General features: G+C 41.2%; 3 protein-coding genes across 3 annotated transcripts; 1 reads left to right on the top strand and 2 right to left on the bottom strand.

The window, feature by feature from the left end:
- Positions 1–18: 18 nt before the first annotated feature.
- On the bottom strand, positions 19–1,678 carry LOC128743428 (mitochondrial ribonuclease P catalytic subunit). The gene is made up of 2 exons (XM_053840003.1): positions 942–1,678; positions 19–886 (listed from the first exon to the last, which is right to left on the bottom strand). Exons 1-2 carry the CDS (start codon positions 1,641–1,643, stop codon positions 32–34), a joined length of 1,557 nt encoding a protein of 518 aa, XP_053695978.1. The 5' UTR covers positions 1,644–1,678; the 3' UTR covers positions 19–31.
- Positions 1,679–1,952: 274 nt separating this feature from the next.
- Positions 1,953–4,486, top strand: LOC128743426 (DNA repair protein complementing XP-C cells homolog). Its single transcript, XM_053839999.1, has 3 exons — positions 1,953–3,714; positions 3,775–4,145; positions 4,200–4,486. Exons 1-3 carry the CDS (start codon positions 1,961–1,963, stop codon positions 4,484–4,486), a joined length of 2,412 nt encoding a protein of 803 aa, XP_053695974.1. The 5' UTR covers positions 1,953–1,960.
- Positions 4,487–9,500: 5,014 nt separating this feature from the next.
- LOC128739562 (DNA repair protein complementing XP-C cells homolog) lies at positions 9,501–13,420 on the bottom strand. Its single transcript, XM_053835056.1, has 5 exons — positions 13,131–13,420; positions 10,638–13,068; positions 10,333–10,574; positions 9,874–10,265; positions 9,501–9,802 (listed from the first exon to the last, which is right to left on the bottom strand). Exons 1-5 carry the CDS (start codon positions 13,418–13,420, stop codon positions 9,516–9,518), a joined length of 3,642 nt encoding a protein of 1,213 aa, XP_053691031.1. The 3' UTR covers positions 9,501–9,515.
- Between the last annotated feature and the right edge of the window lie 3,300 nt (positions 13,421–16,720).

The following is a 16,720-nucleotide window of genomic DNA, read 5'->3' as shown; positions in this document are numbered from 1 at the left end:
TACTAAGTATCCCTTCATTTATTACTCACAACTAACTCAGTTTCAAACACAGCCACTCGTTCTGCTTTTCGACTTTAGGTATTTTAAGACTACTTTCGACCAAGGGTACGTGCCACACTTTCGAATTGTCCGCTAGTGGGTGAGCGTACAGTTCGTACTGAAACGGTGCTTTTACCAACACTCTACCCTCGGGAGTAATAGTTAGCAACGAGTACTGATGCTGTTGCTGCCACTTTCTAAAAACATTGCCCAATTCCTCGCCCAGCGAGAATGAATGCTTCCGCATTAGATCCCGTGAGAAGAAGTCCGTGTGAGAACCGCTTTCCAGAGCTGCATACAGCAGAAACGGATCGTCCTGCGAAAGATCTTCGGTGAGGAAAAGATAAGCCTTCTCGCGAATGTATTTCATGTCCTTGGATCGCCAACGGTTCATATGCTGCCGCCCGATAACCAGCACCCGTTTCTTCTTGTGAACGTAATGGCGCACTACTGCCGCTATTTGCATGGCATAAACAACCGGGGACTTTTGGTTACCGGTCGAAAGCGCTACATTTAAACCATCGATTACAATATCGTAAGGTTTAGTTTGTTTCACAAACCGTTGAAACCGTTGCAGCTCTTCTGGGTTGGTTCTGTTAAAAACTTCTTTTTTGATAAGCGCAGCCTGCAAGAAGGCATCCCGAAGCGCAAGGAATGATTCTTCTGGAACTACTATACTGCCAATGGTGCACTTGCAATGTGCACATTTTCCGTAGTCTGTTATTCGTGTATCAACGGCCTTTATTCCCGATTCAGGGGGTAGTTGCTTCAATACAGCTCCAACCTGTTTCGGTAGAAAGAGTGACTTCGAACTAGTAAACGAAAGCATTTGAAGAATGTCACCCACCTGAAAACAAGCTTTAATGTTGAATGCAGTTTACCGAAGAAAAGTATTTCCTTACCAGATTTCGTTTTTTACTCAAACTGTAGTTTATCCATGCTGTATATACATCTTCATTAGGGGTTCGCTTGTTGGCTGCCTGTTCTTCCAGCAAGTTCCAACCCGCTTCCATATCACCAGTGAGAAAACATTTTTGAATCAGATAATTGTAGGTAGAGCTATCTGGAGTCCCGGTGAGTTTGATCATGTCCAGTAGTTCAAAACAATTACGCCAACCGTCGGTTAACGTTAGTGCTCCGATTAGATGTGCACAAGTTGCAGAATCTAGCATAGGATTGTCTTGTCTAAGTTCCGCATAAATATCCAAAATTTCTTTCTGCTCCTCGTCATTGAGCTGACCATTAGTGTGCTGTACGCGATACAATCTCAACAGTTTACCTATCGTCGCTAAATTAAGGGCATATCCTTTCGAACGCAAAAAATCCACATAGGACTTTCCAAATTCCAGCGAACTGCACAATCCGAGCACCGTGCTGTCCACATTCGCTGCAGTGAAACGCCGTTCGTCCAGTATGTTTTTTCGAATGTCGCTCCAGTCAGTAGCCGATGGAAGTGGCCCTCCGTAAAGGCGATCTTTGAGATCGTTTAGCCGCTCTGCGGGCAGTTTAATCAGTGGATTCCGTTGATGAATTCCAGCGTAGAGGCGTTGGCTAGACACTCGCAGGTTATCAACATTTAAGCGTAAGAAACTGCGAAGAATCATACTTGGTTTTTTGGGTACTATTTGGTGAAAATGCAATAAACAATTTAAATTATTTGAGGCACGTTTTATAAACAAAAATGATATTTTAGTACTAAATCGATGTCATCATCCAAACCACGCATACCGAGCCCTATAAATGACAAACGAATGCAGTTTAGAACCGTAATTTTTGACAGTTATCGTCAATTTCCTTTGTATACGGCTTTACGGTCGCCGGGTTCGGGTCCTTGTGCTGTTTTGTTTTTTGTTTTATTTGTATACATATTAGTCAAATTACCTTAGTAAACTAAACTAAAGTTATTATTATAAAGCATGTAATGAATTCTGCTAGCAAGTTGTCCCTGCGTGATAAAATATTTAGGCATCTGTCCAATGTGCCCAATAGATGCCAGCAAACGGAAATTGTTTCTTGTAAACAAATCTGCGAGCAAAACACCGATAACCGTACTATCAATGTCGATTCAGATACAGATTCCGAAGGATCTCTAGATGATCATTTAGTTAATTTGGAAGATATCGATTTGGACTCACAGTTTTTCAGTCAAGATTACAACAAACCAACCCAAGTGTCAATTACATCCGGCATTGATGTTGAAAAGGAAGAACAGGATTACGATTCCAATTTAGATTTGTGCAATACAGAAGAAACTAGAATAGTATATGAAAAGCTAACTCAACTAGCTAATCACGAACGAACGCATAACGAAACGAGAGAGCTACTTCGGAAAACCGGTGTTAGAATAAAAACTGAACCGATAAGCGAATGTCTTACTAATCACATTGTAATCGAGGATGATTCTGAAGAAGAATGGGTAAGGATCGAGAACAGCAATGAAGAAAAACCAACAAACAGTGTTGAGGTACTGATTGGGCAAGGACCAAAAAAATGCGCAAAAATTTTAGACGTTGACGCCCAGTTTAAAAGACTACTGCAGAACCAAAAACGCGAAAAGCAATTAATACTGCATAAAACACATTTACTCTGTCTGTTGGGGCATGGTTTTTACCTTAATAGGTTAGTTAACGAAATGGTGCTAAATCACGGACAGAAGCTTTTGGAGATATTACAGTATGTCAGTGAAGACATTCTGGAAAATTTGAATTTTGATACCCTGAAACGGATCTGTAATGCCTATAGAGCCTTGATTAAACTGCAACCAACATCACAAAAGTCTGATAATCACAAGAGTTTTTGCACAGATATATTTACTGATAACTATTTACTAATAACTTCCAAAGAATTTTACGTCATGCTGTTTACAGCGGTACTCCGATTTCTTAGTTTCGAAGTTCGTTTGGTCTTATGTTTGAACGTTTTACCTAAAAGCGTTTCCCCGAACAAAAATAAATCTCAAACAAAAGCCAATCACAATGTGAAAGCAAGCAGCAAATCAAATGATTGCACATCAGACGATAGGGAACGTTATCCCGATGTCCCACTCACAACCACAGAAATTTTGAAACGAAAGCCAGAGCTAGCTCATTTTTCTCAAATTCCACAAATGGATGGTATTGATGATCACATTGAAGAAAAGCGACCTCGCCTGTGTGAGGTATCAGATTCCAAACCTAAATTGTGGAAACTGAAAAGGTTGAATAACATCGTTGCATTGAAGTCAACTTTGAATCATCCAAAATCAAGAACTACGTCAGATATAAAGTCACCGTACTTCTCGCAAGTTCCAAAGAAAACAAACAAAAAGGGCTCTGTGAATCCGGTAAATCGAAATCCAGCTCTCTCGATTTGGATAGAAGTTATGCTCGACAAGCGGTGGCACCCGGTAGATATTCTTTCTGGAAATGTAGATTGTCTCGACTATATAATCAATGCTTTACCGCAACCACCGGCTTACATTTTTGGATGGTGTGGCGACGAAACGTTACACGATGTCACCCCGCGTTACTGGTGGCGAAACGAAGTGGGAGCTCGTAAGCTTCGAATATCGGATAAATGGCGGCATCCCGTGATTTTACATTTTGGAAGAAAAAGAAAAGACCTTCGTGACTTGCTTGATGTACGAGAATTCCGCCAGCTACGATATCGTGCACCAATTCCGGACAAAGTTTCAGAGTATGTTTAAAATTCACTCAGTTTTAGGTTTTGGCAGCTTCAATAATCGTGACTTTTCAGGTTCAAAAATCATCCATCTTATTGCCTCAAAAGAGATCTGCTAAAATTTCAAGCAATCTATCCGGTTGACGCTCCACCGCTGGGATTTTTCCGGGGAGAACCAATCTACGCAAGAGAGTGCGTACATACGCTACACTCCCGGGAAGTATGGTTGAGGCATGCGAAAACTATTCGCCTGTACGAACAACCGTACAAAATTGTCTCGTCCAAACTGAAGCGGGAGAAAACCGATTTGGAACTGTTCGGTTACTGGCAAACGGAAGAATACATACCACCGGAAGCACAGAACGGACGCGTTCCGCGGAATGCTTATGGTAATATAGAAATATTCAAGGATTGCATGTTGCCCAAAGGGACAGTTCATTTGAAGCGTAAGTATTTAGTTTTGCCGATTATTTACTTGTTCACATGCTGATGTATTTTAGAGATCAACATATCAAAAATCTGCCGCCGGTTAAAAGTAGACTATGCTACGGCTGTGGTTGGCTTTGGTGTACACGCTGGTGGCAACCATCCGGTCTTTGAAGGCATTGTCATTTGCAAGGAGTTTGAAGAGCATGTGTTACAAGAATACGAACGGGACAAACTAGAGCAAGAGCAAAGAAAACATCTGCACCGCGAGAGAACTATTTATGCAAACTGGCGGAAGTTAATCAAAGGAATGCTAATTCGAAGTAGATTGAAGCATAAATATAATTTCGAAAATCTGTGAAATTGCGTCGGTATTACTATGGAACTGTCGTGAGAACAAGCCTTTCCTAGAATCACCTTGCACTTAACATCGAATAGCTTGATTCTACTGAAATTCGAAAGTTAATACCGCTAGTACCCATAGCACAAGTAGGTATCATTTGTATCGTTTCACAAAAATAGTCTCCATTGTATTCGTATGTCTCCACGTCAAGTTTTTGGGGGTTCTTGTCTACTTTTCATAAATTGGAAATAGATTTATTCATGGTATATGGTGTCCTATACGAGGACAGTAAACTGAACTTATTTAAAGTCCTTTTAGAACAGAGGGAACAAAATACGCTGACATTACGAAATCTGTGCTCAACCCCCAGCATCCGACAGTTACCCGCTATAACCCGTCGTCAGGACAGATTCGCGTTAACAGCCCGGATGTCGTTGGCTAATCTGCGTCACCATGAGCCATTAGGTTTGCCTCAACTTCTCCTTGCCGCGAGGTGTGTTCGATGCACTTCTACGTACTTTTTTGGAATTTCTGTTGCCTTCGGCCGTTGATGATATCGACGATGAAGCTCCACGTTGAATTTTCAGTTGTCAGGCCACCAGACACGAATGATGTATCGCAGGCAGCGATTAATGAATACCTACAGCAGTCTTGGCGTTGTCACCGCCGAGACGCACCACGTTTCGCAGGCACACTGCAATATGGATTTAACGTTTGAATTAAAAATTCGTGTAGTGGCATGTATGCTTTAAACGCCAGATGTTCTGCATTCACCTCTGAGCTTCCTGATCCGTGCGATGCGTCATCTGAACTGGCAAAAATGGGTCAGCTTTCAACATCTCAGCTGCGTCGTCTCCTACGAAGTAAACGAATTAGTCCATACTCTCTTGCCCCACCTATAAGCTTATTTAACAGCCCTTCCTAGTTTGGCGTATCGTTGACCGTTACAGCTGTGTTAGGCGCTCTGGTTCGTGCTCGCTCAATGCCAGCTTTCGCCTCTCTCCGCTTGTCGATCCTTGCCGAGGGTTTTGTCACAGGTTATAATAAAGGCTCTCTTGTTCTTTGACAGTTCCAACAGGCACCAGCTCCGAGACTTGGGATTCAAGTTGTTCGACAAATTCATCGCCTTGTCTTAAGGTCGGCGTAGAGCCGGGGAGGTTCGTGTTATTTCAAGTAGTCGTTTCCATTCAATTCGATCTTGGGTTACTCGTCACCAATCTCCCAGTTTCAGAAGTCGCAAATCACTTTTGATTTCGTCGTGCCATCTTGCACGTTGAGCTCCGCTGTTCCTGGTGCCGGTGGGGTTGTTGAAAAGGACTGTTTTCGTCGCACTGACGTCCAGCATCGTTACAACGTGTTCGGTATTGATTATGGATCGTCAAATTCTTGCATCGCCTTCGCAGACGACCTCGATATCAGACTAAAAACGGAGGCTGCACACTAAAAATTTCGATGATGCCAAACGTTACTAAAGATTCGATAATGTTGATATCCATCACCGAAATTTTTACCGAACGTTCAGCAGTTCCAATTTCGTCAAAAAGTTGCGGTATTCGGTAAAAAACTTCAAGTGTGAAGGAGGATAGGGTTACAAATCAATGCGTCGAAGCCCAAATATATGCTAGGAAGAGGCTCAAGAGAACGTTTGCCTCCTGCGGACAGTGACCATTGACGGCGATAAACTGAAAGTGGTTGGTGAGTTCGTATATTTGGGATCTGTGGTCACCGCCGACAATAGTAAGAGTAAAGAGATCCAACAACACATTTAAACTAGAAATCGAGCCTGCTATTTTTGACGGAGTATAAACGAAACGCAGAGAGTGGTGAAGGAGTATGAATCACGAACTACGGGCACTACTTGGAGAGATTCCCATCGTACATCTGGCGAAAGTTGGGAGACTACGGTGGGCCAGCCCCGTCGCAAGGATGCCGGATGACTGTGCAGTGAAATCCGTTCGCTTCAAGAATCTCACCGGCATAAGGAATAGAAGCGCCCAACGTGCTAGATGGCTCGACCAGGTTGAAACCGACTTGCGTGTGTCGAGACGCGCATCAATGAACAGGTGATGCGTGGAGACTCGGGATTCGCGGCACTTCTGGAAGATCTGCCACAGGGTGCAGATTTGATCTGTTGAGATCGACTCTCCATGAATCTGCCCTGATAACTTCCCACAAATCTATTAGATATTGACGATAGTCGATATAAGATGACTTGCGACAGCACATTGTAGGCGGTATTCAGGATATTGATCGCTCGGTAGTTCTAGCAATACAGCTAATCGCCTTTCTTTTAGATAGGGCGAATAACTCCGTCTTTCCATTCCTACGGTAGCCGTTTCGTATTCCAAATCTTGACAACCAGTTGATGCAAACAACCAGCCGACTCCAGACCCATTTTAAAAAGTTCCGTTCCAATGCCATCCTTTCCCGCTTTGTTGTTCTTCAGCCGTTGGATGGCTTCTGTAACTTCCCTTATCGATGGAGATGGCGCATCTCCGTTTCTTGCTACACCAATAACGTCACTTCCTCCACTATCATAGTTTTCCGCCTGCACGCCATTCAGGTGTTAATCGCAGTGCTTTTTCCACCTTTCGAACACCGCACGGTCGTTAGTTAAGATGTCTCCATCATTATCTCTGCACATTTCAGTCCGCGACACAAAGCCTTTGCAAGATTCGTTGAGTCTCTGATAGAACTTTAGTGTGTCGTGAAAGCGGTACAGCTGCTCGAGTTCTTCGCACTCCTCTTCCTGGTGGCGCTTCTTCTCCTGAAAGAGTCGGGTTGCTGTCTCCGCTTCTATTTATATCGCTTTACATTCTGACGAATGGCTCTACGCAGCAATTGTACCCGCGATCCGTCCTTCTAATCCAATATCTGCTGACACTCTTCGTCAAACCATCAAACCGTCAAACCGTTACGTCGATTTGGTCCCATACGGCCTAAGATATTCTCCGCTACGCTGCTAATGGCTGTTGTTCGCACACGGGAGAACAGCGGTGTAATTTTACCGGGAGGATCTTCTTCACACTTGCCGTGCGGACATTGACTATTTGTTGCGAGCCGCGTAAATGATAAAAACGGTTTGTTCCTTACAAAGAAAGTCAGAAAGACTTTATTCACCAACTGAATTTAGCAAACACTCGATGTGCACTTTATAATTTAATTTTAATTATTTAATGGTAAGGCATTCACTAAAATTATGGAACTATAGGTTTATATAATTATCAGATGACAAAATTATCTTCTCGACTGGCTACGTAGCTCAGGAGCGTTGCGTGGCTTATCTTGAGGCGATAGCGATTGAACTGAACTGTACTGATGCAGCTGCCCGAGGCTCGCAGGTAGTGCGCTCATCGAGTGACCGATTAAGGGTGAGTGGTGATCCTTCTCTGATAACGGATCAGCCTCTCAGCGAAACGATGATGGATCCATTGATGATGATGATCGTAGCGGATGACGGGTTCTGGTGGGGAATTACCGTCTGGTAACGAACAGCTGTTTTCACGGCATTCCATCCGACAGTCCTCAAGAGGAGCTTCATTCAGCTCACCCTCTTCCGGCAGCGCGGGTAGGAGAGATAACGCGTAGCTTTCTGCGACATCCGGTTGCTTCACTCGTGTTAGATTATACTGTGACGGGCACCGGTATCGTATGTTGTTCACACCAGATAGTTTTCGACGTATTTTTACCATCGCTTGGCAGTGATCCGAACCAATGTTAGCACCTGGACAGGTTCTCACGTCGATAATGTCTGAAAAGTCCCAAACGTCTATCAGAACGTGGTCGATTTGTGATTCCGCCTGGTTGGATGATCTCCAGGTGTACCGATGGTGAAGGTTATGCTGGAAGAAGCTATTAGACCGTATGAATAAAACAGTTTACTTTGCTTTTCCTGTGTAAATCTTATGTGAGAGTTTGCTCTAACTCTTTTATTCATACGGCCTAATATGTATGGTCATGTTCTTGGAGGCGGCGAAGTCTTCAAGTCTTAGGCCGTTTTCGTTCGTTCGTGGGTGTGCGCGGAACCGCCCAATCACCGGTTTGTATTCCTCCTCCAACCTCCAACCAACCTGAGTATTATAGTCCCCGATAATGATTTTGACATCAAGTCTTGGGCAGCGGTCGTATTCGCCCTCCAACTGCGCGTGAAATTCGTCTTTCTTATCAGCAGTACTTCCGAGGTGAGGACTGCCGGACGAATCGCCAGATGTACGATAGGAATTTCTCCAAGCAATGTCTAACCCCATGTGATTCATACGTCTCCGTCACTCAGTTTTCAAATGAAAGCAAAAGAATTGAGCTACCTTTTGTGACGCTTTCAGTTTGTATGTCTTAAACTTCGGCGTAACACAAAAAGACCTGACGGTATTCCGAAGCATTCATACCGTTACATACCGTATAGTTTATCCGATCCTTGGTTAGTCGTATAGCTTTAACCAGAAGGATGTCCTTGTTCTCTTGCATGATTTGCCGTCTCGATCGATTGTATCGTACGCTGCCTTGTAGTTGATGAAAACATGTCATAATGTGCACTGCAAATTCTGTCGGTTAAAAAAGATTTTATCCGTGATATAGCAAAGAATCCCATTAAGCTCGGCTAATAATCACCCGTCCATAAAATAGCTGCTATACGAAGGTAGACCTCGGAATTGCATCTTGAAGAATATTCTGCACGTAGCGTTGAATAGTGTAATGCCCCGGCAGTCGCAGCATCGTTCCAGCTCGTCTCCTTATTGTAGATGGGAACAGAAGACTAGTTTAATCATTTTTTGGTAGAGTTTCCTGTAACCAGATTGTAGAAATAACCCAGTACAGCAGTTATGTCAAGAGTTTCTATGCCGTTGTTTCTTGCATTGGGAATTTCCGGAGCGAAAACATTGTACGACGGGCTAAAAGACCAAGGCACTTAAGCGCAACGTCCAAACCTCTTTTAAAAGTATTTATAAAAATATTTAATGAAAATTCGTTTTGAACGTACATTTGTGAAATTAGGCACAGATACAATAAAAATACACAAAAATAATACCAACAAAGATGCTCTTGGAGCTTACAGATTATCAAAATTGTACTTGTTTTGCAGCTTGCGACGAACCAGCAGGCCCCTGATGAGCCGTTTCCAGTTGCCGTAAACCCGTTTTTCGAACTTTTCCTGTTCCTTCCGTTCTTCTTCTTCCATATCTTTGTACCATTCTTCCACGACTTGATTGCCAAACTCCTCACAAACTACAAATCCATCGTAAACTGGAACCATTCGCATACGCGCCATTTCAAACCCAGTAAGTGCAGGAGCACAATCGATACCCAAACGTCTACAAACGCGGTTGAGGCCTGGCACTGTGTAACGAAAAAAAAAATAAAAAAATTAATAGCCTTGATTTGCGATACATTCTTAGCAAAATACGTACACTGGAGATGAACCGTCTTTTTCGGCAACATTTTCGGGTTGAACAATTCTACGTTACCATATTCGTTGCGTGGTACAATACCGTTTTCTGCGGTTGGCGGATCGTACTCCTCAGTTTGCCAGATGCCGAATATGTCGCACGGTTGATTACCGAGCCATTCATTTTTTTCCCTGTCATACTTCCAGCACTTCACCACCTTGTAAGCCGTTTCGAACGGTTTCACAACCCGACCCTGTTTGAACCATTTTTCACGAGTTTGTAAAATGAACAGACACTCCCGTGCGTATATGGCTTCGCCGCGGACAAAGCCCAAGCTGGGCAGATCCGGAGGGTACAAAGCTTCGAATTTTAACAGATGCCTTTTCAGTACATACAACGGGTGATTTTTACATCTGAAACAGATGAGAAAAAGTCGAAATTAACTTTACGTTATGGTAGCACAATCAACGATGCCCTTACTCTGCAATGGTGGTGGGCAACGGTTTATCGATATGTATTTTGTTGAGTTCATCGTCTTCTGCTTGGTCCTTTTCGGTTTTCTCAGCACAAAATGGTTTAAGAGTTTTATTTATCCATTTCGATTCAACACGAAGTTTTCGACATACCGTGTTCCAATGCTGTACATAACGAGGTGTGATGTCTTTCACGTGGTTTTCATTATCAAAACCAAACACGTAGCTTATCGGAGTGGTCGCATGGCGCTTTCATTGAGTGAAAGAAAATTTATTACATTGTTGCTCAAATAAACAACTATTCTAACTCACCGCTAAGTATTCAGGACAATCAGTTTTTCCGGTAAACAGATCTATCGCTACCCACTTTTTAAGTTTTTCGGAGTAGAATTCGATCCATAAGTCTGTCTTGTTAGAAATAACAGTACCAGGAGTTTGCGATTCCGATTCCTCTTTTTTTATGCTGGTATTAGTTTTCTTTTTATCCGACGATTTATTCGACGATGATTTCGATTTCATTACAGAGGCTTTTTTGTTTCTTTTTGAATCTTGTGGCTCAAAGTCGCTGTCGCCGAAATCCGACTTCGGAATTTTTGAGGTGGACAGTTTTTTCTTTCTGGTAGATAGTTTTTTTGGCTTCTTTGGTGACGGTGGTTCACTTTCAGAGGAAGAACATGCGGTAAGAATTTTGTTGTCGGTACGAGTTACTTTTCTCGAATCTTCTGGCGTGGTTTTCACATCAGCATTAACAGAATAGAGTTTACGCCTTAACACTTTCCCCGGCTGATTATTGTTTTGCTCTTTAGCTGTTGCTTTTGTGGTTGGAGTATTATTTAGACGTTTAGCGAAATGTGTATCCTGCTTAATTGTGTCCGTTTCATTTTTGGCTTTTACACGACTGCGCAACCTGCGTGATACTGGAGCACTATTGGGAGTTGATTCCACATCATTAGCGCCATCCATCTGTGGAATGTCGACTGTTCGGCATGTTTTATACGTAGTAGTGTTTTTCGCAAATTTTGGCGAAGGGCTTCGAAGAATACCCTTTACTGGCTTAAGATTCTCTTTTGTTGAAGACGGACTGGGCGTTGTAGATTTGTATTTTTTTTTTCCAACAATGTTTTCGGGAGTAAGTGAGAAGCGAATTTTCGATTGCATAGGTGAATTTTCCTCAGAAACACGAGATTGCCTGCTACGAGATCTAGTTACTCTGGTAAGCGTTTCCGCTTCATTCGGTTGTCCACGAACGGATTTTGGTCTCTTAGAGGCACAACTTTCCTCACTTTTGATTGAAGGTGTATGATCAGCAGTTGCCACTACTTCCCCAGTATTTCCAACGGAATTGATACCCGTTGTTACTTTACATTTATCTGCTTGTATAACCGAAATCGATTGTTTCTCATCGCAACCAGCATCTGTCTTTGTAATGATAGGATTTTTCCTACAATACTCCTTTTCGAACTGTGCAATCAACTGTCGTTCCGAAATAGGACAGAGATCTTTCATGGCAGGCCGTTTTGGTGGAACAGTAGCAGACAATACCAACCGACTTTCTATGCCGGCAACTCTCAAACAGGCCAGAAATAAAAGCAAAAAATCTCTTTTGCAAGCCACCTTGCGTGTGAATAAACCCAGTGACAGACTAAACATCAGATTGGATCTTTCTGATGGCAACATTTGTTGGCTGGAGAGTTCAAACTCTTCTTTAAACCACTTCATTAACTGTTCCACAGTTTTTACATCTACTTTGCCTTTTATCTGGCACTGTTTCGACTGCATCAGGGACAATAGAATGCCACATAGCCTATGGTAGCCAGCGATTTTGTTTAGTTCACGTCCAATGGCAATAGCACAAAGGACACTAGTCTTATGATAGGCCATCTGGTTATCCCGTTTAACTTTATTGATCTGTCGCTTGATGTATAATTCCATTTCAATTTCTTCCCAGCGTTTTTTCTTTGTTTTGGATCCTTCGACTTCAATAGAAATATGATAATTATCAATGTTAGATTTTTGACTTTTTCGGTTTTCTTCCACCTCTTCCCAATCGGATTCTTCGCTTATATCGTCATTGCCACCTTGCTGGCCGGATTCAGACCGTCTCCCGGACGAGCTGCCAGCTTCTATCTCACCCAGGGCCAATAAATTTGAAACGTGATCATCAGCGCTCTTTTCACCCTCAATATCGGGTTTGTTTTTATCCGACTCGTAACTTTTTAATAACCTCTTGGCTTCTTCTATCTTCGATGTGAACTCATCATGGTTGTTGAAATTCAAATATCCGCTTGAGGACTCGTTAATCTTGGTAATTAGTTTGTCTGCTGCAATTTTTGGTATTGAAGCAGGTATTGGCTTGTCCAGCTCTTCATCTGAGGAATCATCTGTGAGTCGCATACCGGCATTGCAGTCGAACTGTGGCGGTACAGGTTCAGGATTTACCGGCTGCACTGGTTCAAAAAACTTAGAATTCAAATCAAGCTTTGCTGGATCGACCAAGTGATCATCTCCACTACTATCAGAATCATCCTCAGCGCGTAACTTTTTTGTCTTCTCAGTTTCTTGACTTTGAGTTAGGTTCCGCTTTCGTTGATATTGACACTTTTGTAAAATGTCAGAGACACTAGAATTTAGTGGAGGGACCTTTGGATCTGATTCCTTCAACAAATGCTTTTTAGTACGCTTGTATAGCTCATCTCTTGTTCCCGGAGAAAGTCGCTTTCGCTTCTGGGTTTGTTTCGAAGACCTAGAACAAACACGAATGAAACATGTAACAAATATGATTGATATAGATTTCCGAAAAATTACTTATTTCCTTTAAAAACAACTGAACTTTTATCGCTATCGGACTCATCTTCTTGCGAAGTGTTACATTCTTCACTCTCATCCAACTCGTCACTATCGCCCAATTCTTCGGAATCCTGGATTGAGGCATCCTTTATGTTTCCTTTTTTCCCTGGTAACCATTCGTCCTCACTGGCAGAGAAATCACCACTTTCATCAGGTGCCGATTCTTCCGATTCACTCTCAAAGTCATCATCACTAACTTTAACTTTCGGCTTCCTAGCGGTACCAGCGTTTCTTCTGGAACGTCTCATCTTTAACAATTTAAAACAGATAAAAATAAAAACCGTTTACAGACAATTAGAAACTCAACTATATAACAAAGCAGCATGATCATGTTATTTCAGGTTCGTGGTTCGCGCAATTTATTGTTCTGAATTTTTTGTTTTTTTTTCAGGGTTGCCAGTTCTATTTTAGTTTTTTAAATAATAATTCTACAGGGTTGACCAAAAGCCCTATAAAGAATAAAGTTTGGTCTAAAACCATATAAAGGTATAACCACAAACTATAAAGATGTGCGTGGAACAAAATGCCAAAAATCTTTGGTACCAGTCAAAGTAAATTGATATATACCAGGTATGTGACCATCGAGGGTTGCATTAGTGTGTGTAGAAAGAAGAAGAAATAGTCCTGAAATATGGTGGAACTTGCATGAAAATTAAAACTAAATTAATTGTAATTAATGAATGCAGCTATATTATTCCAGAGAAATATTTGAACATTTACAATGAAATGTAAGGAATATATTTTTAAGTCATTTGCACTTGTAGCCTTCTTTAATTATGCGTAAAAAATTTGAGAACATGGGTGATTAACTATTTCGATGTACAATTGAAAAATGAATTAATGTTTCTAATACTTCACGATCAATACGGTATACGGTTGCTTAAATTAAAACACGTTCCGTCCAACATTTTGCTTGCATGATGCTCTTTAATATCTGCCTCTGATGTCTTCTTTTAAAAAATAGTTTTATTCGAATAGATGCTTGTGCTACTGCTTGAAAATCCTTAAGTTGAAGTCACTATTCCAAGATGATACCTTTTTATCATAAATTTGCCCGCTCACGTTGTTTGATATATATGCTCTTGTCTCAACACTACGTAGAAAACCATAAAAAGTAATCTTAGATTGCTACAAAACAGTCTTAGATGATAATTAACACTTTAAAAGCTTACCAGAAATCAGACGAAAAATATCGCGGGCGGATTACAATGTTGCTCATGCTGCTTATTGAACAATCATGTCCGAGTATTTTAAAGAATTTCTTTTTTGTTTTACTACTTGTAGGAAAGCGATATAAGGACATTTCTTTGAGATATCTTGATACCGCTTTGACGAAAAAATTTCCGCTTGCAATTTGGAATGTTGTACTTCATTGTATTCATGAAAATACATACTAGAAATAATGTTCTAAGCATAAACATAAAAGCTGTAAGAAAAAAAGACAAATCTTGCGTATCCAACGATTTTTTAAAAAAATTAACTAATTTTCCATACAAAATGCTCGAAATCTCAGAACTAGTGTAGATGTGTTAGTGCAAAGTGTATATGACAGCTCGCATTGTCATATACCTGGTATATATCAATTTACTTTGGGTACCAGTTTCATTTGCAGTGAGTGAATTTCGCCCCTTTCATATCTCACGAGTTCATGGCCTCATCATACTCGCTTGTTAATCATTATATCGAATTTGTTTATTCAATCCGCCAAAACTAAACTAAACGCCACTCATGTCAGGTTAACAGTGCAAAATGCGGTATGTTTCATTAAGGTAGATGCTCCATTAGTCGCGCCACTAAGCACAATATAACTTCATTTTTCTTGTTTATTGAGTATATGCTTCAATTAATGCTTGTGGGGTATACATTTATCAAATACAAGGTATTTGTCACAAGGGAAGACAATTGCTTTCGTTGTACGAGAAGCTTTATAAAGAAAAAATGAATTTTCCGATTCAATTATATTGTACCAACAGCTGCGCTAATGTTTCCTTAATTATTGTCAATTGCAAGAAAAATTGTCCAATCAATAAGTGCGCCATCGCTCATAAAAGTGATATTTTAGCCTAAATCGTTTTGGTCTCTTCGGCGCACTTATTGCTTGGAAGATAACGAAAAAGTGCGCCGAAGATACCGAAACGATTTAATGCCAAATAGGACTTTTATGAGCGATATCGCACTTTGGATGGTACAATTTTCCTTGTAATTGACAATAAGTTCAGTGTTCCTTTAATTGTGTTATTCCATATACATTGCTAGGTTGTTAAGTGAAAAAACATCGTAGCAAAACTATTAGAAATGAGCGCCTATAGTTGTGCGCTCCAACTGCGCGAATAGTTGCGTTAGATTTTAGAAAATTGGCATTTCAGCAAATAATGCTTTAATTTTAAATGGTGTAGTCAAACTACCAATACTTCTAAAAACCTGTTTTATATAATGAACGTAATTGTTTTATCTAAAACGCTACGGTGACGAAAATATGCATTAATAATGAATAGTAGCGCAAATATTAGTACTACCACAACTATCCAGCTTTCCACGAGCGATAATGGCGGATATTGAGCACAAGTGGGCACAATCTTTTGGCATTCATTGCAGGAGCGTCGAGTTCGCCCTGACGGAGTTACTATGGATACATTCATGATTATTGGTTGTTCGAATGTAAAAATGTAAATATTGTTCAATTTTGCAGATCAGCTATAAAGGAACATAATTGAACGGACAAGAAGTTTTATGGATTGTGGCTTCGCAATTTTCGCAAACTTCAGGGAGAATGTCCCAGCCAGTGCCTTCAGCAAATTATGGCCGCAAACCACAATAAAATTTTGAATTCGTTTAGTTATGTTCCATTTTAGCTGATCTGCAAAATTAAACATTGCTTACATTTTTAAACTCGAATAACAAACACTCATGGATGTTTCCATAGTAACTCCGTCAGGGCGAACTCGACGCTCCTCCAATGAATGTCAAAAGATTGTGCCCACTTGTGCTCAATATCCGCCATTATCGCTCGTGGAAAGCTGGATAAAGATGTCGATGGGGTGCGTTTGGCAAACTATTTCTGGAGAGCGCTACCGACAGATTTTACACACAAAAAATCGATTACTTCCTTCGAGCCTGTTAAACTGTTCTCTGTGACGATAGCTTAAGTAGATTTCATAACTATTTCAATAAAGTTTTGCAAGGTGACGTCACGAATGAACCGGAATGAACGCAATTCACCCATTTGAAATCCACTCGTGGTTTGTTTACTATTTGTTAGGCGAACGCGATATGCATAAATTGGAGTTAAACGTTTTAAAAGCGTATTATTTAGCAGTGCCGCCCTCCAAACTACTCGGAATGGTAGTTTTTGTGCTTTTCTGACTTGTCGTTAAGGCCTTAAGCAATATTCAGTTTCAACATGTTAACCCATGATCCAAGTCAATGTAAACAAACCACTGATAGACGTCAAAGAAGTGAGGTTATGCTCGCCGGTGCAAAACCTTATACAGCAAAGTTTCGTTAATTGGTGGTTCGTTAATTGGGTGTTCGCTAGTTGGGCGATGTGA

Source organism: Sabethes cyaneus, chromosome 3 (assembly GCF_943734655.1).
Source record: "Sabethes cyaneus chromosome 3, idSabCyanKW18_F2, whole genome shotgun sequence".
Lineage (NCBI taxonomy): Eukaryota > Metazoa > Arthropoda > Insecta > Diptera > Culicidae > Sabethes > Sabethes cyaneus.
Note: the sequence above shows the minus strand (reverse complement) of the source record. Positions and strands in the feature narration are given on the sequence as shown.

Coding starts and splice junctions, on each gene's coding strand:
- LOC128739562 (XM_053835056.1), bottom strand. CDS start 13,420: ATGAGACGTTCCAGAAGAAACGCTGGTACCGCTAGGAAGCCGAAAGTT. Junction 13,069..13,130: donor GTTGTTTTTAAAGGAAATAA/GTAATTTTTCGG, acceptor TGTTTGTTCTAG/GTCTTCGAAACAAACCCAGA. Junction 9,803..9,873: donor AAAGACGGTTCATCTCCAGT/GTACGTATTTTG, acceptor TTCGTTACACAG/TGCCAGGCCTCAACCGCGTT.
- LOC128743428 (XM_053840003.1), bottom strand. CDS start 1,643: ATGATTCTTCGCAGTTTCTTACGCTTAAATGTTGATAACCTGCGAGTG. Junction 887..941: donor TGAGTAAAAAACGAAATCTG/GTAAGGAAATAC, acceptor GCTTGTTTTCAG/GTGGGTGACATTCTTCAAAT.
- LOC128743426 (XM_053839999.1), top strand. CDS start 1,961: ATGAATTCTGCTAGCAAGTTGTCCCTGCGTGATAAAATATTTAGGCAT. Junction 3,715..3,774: donor ATTCCGGACAAAGTTTCAGA/GTATGTTTAAAA, acceptor GTGACTTTTCAG/GTTCAAAAATCATCCATCTT. Junction 4,146..4,199: donor AGGGACAGTTCATTTGAAGC/GTAAGTATTTAG, acceptor GATGTATTTTAG/AGATCAACATATCAAAAATC.